The following is a 5,271-nucleotide window of genomic DNA, read 5'->3' on the forward strand; positions in this document are numbered from 1 at the left end:
GAAGAAAAAACCATTGATGCAAATACGAAGGCAGGCAACAATGATGATGTAAAAGAAGGTCAATACGAGGGAGATGGAAAGGGAGAAAATGCGGATCTGAAGGTGGAGGAAAGCAGTGATGCCGGTGAGCAAAGAAGCAGTGATTGGACAGGACAGGAAGACAGCAGTGATGGTGGGAATGCAGTAGACCATTGCGGTTTTGCTGCAACTGAGGAAGAAAAGAATGACGTTGGAAACGAAGAAGGCAATGATGGAGACAAAGATGAGAAAGGCAGTGCTGCCGATATGAAGGGAGAAAAGAATGAAGATGGAAATGGAGAGGAGCACGGCAACGTTGCTTCAACTGAAGAAGGTGCTGATAAAGCAAGTGAAGGAGACAGCAACAATGTGAAGGTGAAGGAAGACCGGCATTCCAGTGAACACAGAACCAGTGATCAGAAGGGGAAGGATCAGGAAAACAGGGATGCGAATGTGAAAGGCAAGAAGAATGAAGATGGAAAAGAAGAAGAAGGTGGAAATGTGGCTGCCAGTGAAAAAGAAGGCCGCGGTGATGGCAAGGACAAAGGCAGCCGTGGTGGAACTGAAGAGGAAGAAGACACCCGGGACGTTGGGAATAAGCGAGGGATCCTTTTAGTGGATCGCATACAGTGTCCTGTCGAGGACGTAGAGAGAGGTCGCTCAGTGGCAGCGGAGCTGATGGAGAGCTTCACGCGTGTCTTTACTGACAGCGTGAGCAATAGTTTCTACCCGGTGCCTCAAGAAGCCATCGGGGTGGGCAGTGCCTTTGAGGGTTGGAGTCCCCGTGAGCAGGATGTGGTGTACCGCATGCTGGTCCCACTGAATCCCCCGCCGGGACACGCCTTCCACCTGGAGCTGAACAGTGCCGGGCAGATGGCAGCAAGGACCTTCTGCGTCCGTGTGGAGCTGGTGTGCACGTGCGAGAGGGAGCAGCTGGGCGAGAAGCTGTTGTGCTTCCTGCACCACTCGCAGAAGGAGCTGCGGCGGAAGCAGAAGCCCAGCCTCCTAAAGACACTCTGCACCGGCTCCTACCTGGACGTGGAGAAAACCTCCCACTGGTTCTACAAGCTGGTGAGATGCTCGTGGCTGCATTTGCCTCAGTCGTACTCGTGGCACTTGGTGTTTCAGCCCTGCAGCCGGTCCTGCCAATTCCGGCTGAGCAAAGGCAAGGAGAGCCTGATGGTGGAGATGCTGTTTGGGGTGCGCCACGGGGACTCCGACATCTTTGTGGTCAGCCAGCCCACAGAGGCCCAGAAAGGCGGCTCCAGCAGCTCTGTGAGCAGCCGGCCCGCCAAGGCCGAGTCCATCGCAAGCACAGTGTGGCCTGAGACGTACGCTGTGGCAGAGGCAAAATTCTTCCAGCACGTGGCCAGGCAGGTGCCGTGTGAGAGCTTGCACCTGAAATGCCTGCAGCTCTTCACCTACATCCTGAGGGGCACAGGTTTTTCCAGCTCGACCTGGAAGACTGTGGTCATGCACGTGCTGACCACCGTACCGCTGTCCAAGTGGCGCAGGAGGGAATTTGAGCGGCGGCTGTGGGACATCATGGCATACCTGCGCCGCTGCCTGCAGTTGAAACGCCTGGAGCACTTTGTCCTGGGCAACAAGAGGCTTCCTGCGGAGATCAGCTTGCCGCCGGCAATGCGAACGGTCGAGCCGCTCAACCTCTTTGAGCACCTGGCCCGAGATCCGGCCGCCCACGCGGAGGCGATGCAAGCTTACGGTCAGCTGCGATTCCGCCTCTGGACGCTGCTCTCCAGCCACTGAGAGGAATTCCCTGCACAGAGCTGTGCTGGGGGGGCTCACACCCGAAGGCAGCCACGTGAGCACGGCATCATTCTTGCTTTTTTCACTGGCAATCCTGAAGCTGCTTTCCTGCTCCCATGGATGGAAGATGCTGTGGCACATGGATTCACCGTGCAGACACACATCTCTGCGTTGCCTTGCCCTTCGCCTTCCAGTCATGACGGTGCTGTTGCAATATTGCCCAAAGTCTGTAAGGCAGAAACTGGCTCCACCTGCACATCCTCACGGAAGACACTGATGCTGAGAGGTTGCCTGGCATGCCTGGAAGACCAAAACCGAGCCTGTTAGAAAATTAATGTAGTTTTTTCAGTGACCTGTATGTACTTTATAATGGTTTTGTAAAGATGTAGTTCATCTCAGTCTGTGGAAGTGAAGATAATAGTTTTAACTCACTTTACCATAGGAGAATAGGTAGTCCAAGTTTTCGTAATAGGAACTAGTTTCATCATCATCACGTCAAGAGGTCCTTTAGGATTGTTAGTGTGAGATTATTTCCCAGTTACCCTTAGTTTAGGCAATTGAGCTACTCTGGTATAGCTGCCCTTCAGTAATATCTACATATGTATGTTTGAAGAAATAATAAAAGGAGAGAAGTTTCTCAAATTGCCTGAAAAGTGTCCTTCTTTGTATTTAACCCAATGGTTCTTAGAGAATGTCCATCCATTGCAGCTACCTGAAAAAATGACAAAGTGACTCAAGCGGTGATTGTGTCCAGCAGTCACATCTCGGTATTGCATTTCTGCAACACTCTAGAGCCGGGCTATTAATTTTGTCTCATGAATGCAAGCAGAAGTCATGATGGTTGAAACAGCTAAAATATTAATTAATCCTCCCAGTGCTGCTTAAAACCTGCCCCTCCTCATTGAGAGCATGGGAAAGAAAGCTGCTGTGGCCCACGTCAGAGAGGGAAGTCCTCTGAGGGGCCAGGAACAAGCAGGCAAGAGTGAGGAGAGCAGGCAGGGACCTCCCAGAGGAGGATCGCTGCCAACAGCAGAACTCGCTGTTCCACTGAGAGGGAACTGTGCTCGCTGAGCTCCCTGCCTTTTGCTTCCTCTGCTGGGCAGGCACTGCTCCTGATGCCATGAAGATTTTTTGCCTTTTCTTTTATACCCCTATTATACCTTTTACAACTTCTGTATTCTTAGTGGGTTTTGCCTACATTCTTGGACTTGTTTGTCAAGCTAAGAGACCCAACATTTTAGAAGCTTCGTAGTTAGGGATCGGTGTGCCCCAGACCCCAAGGTCCTCTCCAGAACACATTCTGTAAACCAAGATAGAACCATCCAGGGGAAGGATCCTTGGGGAGGGGGGCTCACTTGAGCCTCTCATTGGGGAATCTTGGATAGATATGCTAATTAGTAAAACCTATAATGTTATACCTAATGTTGGGGACACAAACACACACACACACACTCGGTGGGGCGCATCTCGATGCATATGACCTGGACGTGTGCACCTAAGGATCCTTAAAATAAATACCAAGGTAAAATCTCTTTTCCCCTTCTAACCGGGTATGATTCTTGATTTTAAGACCAGGAAAAGGCATCACTCCCACCACAGCCCCTTTGGCCCAGCTTGTGGAAGGAGGAGAACACCCTCCTTGCTCCCTTCTCCCCAAACACACCCACCCACTTTGTTCCCCTCTCCTCTGCCCCCAGCTGCAGAGACCTGCCCTGTCCCTTGCCCCAGCTCCAGTCTCTCATCAGCCCCTTCCACAAGGACGTGTGCTCTCAGTGGGTAGGACTTGATCTCTGTGTGCCATTGAGCCTTACGGCCTGACCGCACAGCTTGTGTGGCCTCTGGGGCGATGCTTGGATTCGGGGAGAAGCACGGCCCCCATGGCTTCTTGTTGCACAATCCACCCAGGGCTAGATTGGCCAGGGCCAAAACTATTGCAGGTGGTCAAACTGTGGGTGTGGCTGTGAGTTTTGGTGCATGTGCAAGTGTGCTGTGTGTCTGAGGAGCATGCTGGGAGAGGGGAAGGGCAGAACCTACAACCTACAGTTGCTACTGAAACACTGTGGTGTAGCTCAGGTGCTGGTTTTAACTGGTCAGTAGTATGCAACCCCACTAGGATGGAAATTGAAAACAGTGTTCCATAAGAGCAAGCATGGCCAAATGATCTGGATGTCTTTCTGGCACTGAGCTGTTCTTTCAGGCCTTGAAAACAGGGGAGCTCTGATAAAGTAACTGAGCACCTGGTTGGTATTAACTCTCCTTTGCACTGTCAATTCCCCTTCTTTGGGAATACCTCACCCTGCGGGCTCTGTGTCTCTCCTAAGCCTGTTCGTATTGATGTGAGTGTGCTTTTCATGCCCATGCCATCTGGCACTGGTATTACACCAGAGTTGTTCCTGCCACTGCGGTTCAAGGTCTCTCCATTTCTGCATGAAAGTCTCGTCTCCTTTGTTACGGACACTGCACTCCTTAGGAAGCTGAGAAATACATTTGAACATAGTGGGAAAAATGTTGAAGTGGAAGTGTTGCGAAGATGTGTGGCCAGTTTCACAACATCTTTCCTGTGGAACTGCTGCAGGCTGAATGGAGCAAGTCCTGCTGTCAGATGTGCATTCGGAGAAAGCAGGTTTGAATGAAATGAGTCACAGCCAGAGAACTGTCAGCGCATATCAGTAGTATCAGATACAGGTTTCTGTAGCCAATTGTCCTTTGGATTTACTGAAGAAAACCCCTTCCCGGTTTAAATCCTGGACACTGAAATCCACAGAAAACTCACATTTGCTCCAAGCGTGAAGCCAAGTCACTTTCTTCCTGCTTCCTTCATCAGTGGAGCCCAAACTGAGTTAGAATTTAAAACTGTGTTGTTCTCTGTACAGCTGCTACCAGAGAGGATGAGCAGAAGTATCAGGACAACCTGCTGGTGTCTTCTCTGGCCATAGACATCTGGGCTGTAAGATGTACTGAAATAATTTATCTTGCCTCAGCGTTGCCGTGTTCATGTCCAGAGAATGGCCTGTTGTCAGAAGCCTTTCTGAAGACGCAGTTAGTTGAAAATTGCAGGTGCGGGTGCTTGCAACTACTCTAACATTTTGTGCATCCTTCTGAGGGAAGCATAGTCTGAAATGAAGAAGTGGCAGTATTTTGAAGGCAAGTGCAATAGAAGGAGGGTAACTTGTTTGGAAGGGTGGGGATAGCACTGCCTATCATTTCACAAAGCATTCTTTGAGAAGGGAAGAGCTGCGTGCCTTAAGGTGCTAATCATGATCAGCATGTTCCATTCTGAACACCTGGACATGCTTGCAAAATACAGGACATGCCTCCATCCAGGCTGGAAAGAAGGAGCCCACTGCTGCAGGGTGGAGTGGGTTCCTTTGTGCAAGTCAGCACAAGTCCCAAAGCCTTGAGGTGGATTGGAAGGTAGAGAGCTTCTAGACACAAGCTATTGCCAGAGTGTTTGGTTGGTGTTGCCTGTTCCTCAGAGTGTGGACT

The 5,271-nt window shown here is 50.7% G+C and overlaps 1 protein-coding gene across 1 annotated transcript; it reads left to right on the plus strand.

Moving 5' to 3' along the window:
* Window positions 1-285: 285 nt before the first annotated feature.
* Window positions 286-1,785, plus strand: LOC138104545 (inositol 1,4,5-trisphosphate receptor-interacting protein-like 1). Its single transcript, XM_069003832.1, has one exon. The coding sequence runs from the start codon at window positions 286-288 to the stop codon at window positions 1,783-1,785; it is 1,500 nt and encodes a 499-aa protein (XP_068859933.1).
* Window positions 1,786-5,271: the final 3,486 nt, after the last annotated feature.

Source organism: Aphelocoma coerulescens, chromosome 1A, assembly GCF_041296385.1.
Source record: "Aphelocoma coerulescens isolate FSJ_1873_10779 chromosome 1A, UR_Acoe_1.0, whole genome shotgun sequence".
Taxonomy (NCBI): Eukaryota; Metazoa; Chordata; class Aves; order Passeriformes; family Corvidae; genus Aphelocoma; species Aphelocoma coerulescens.

What these genes read in the sequence shown, in the direction of transcription:
- LOC138104545 (XM_069003832.1), top strand. Translation starts at nt 286, where the DNA reads ATGAAGGGAGAAAAGAATGAAGATGGAAATGGAGAGGAGCACGGCAAC.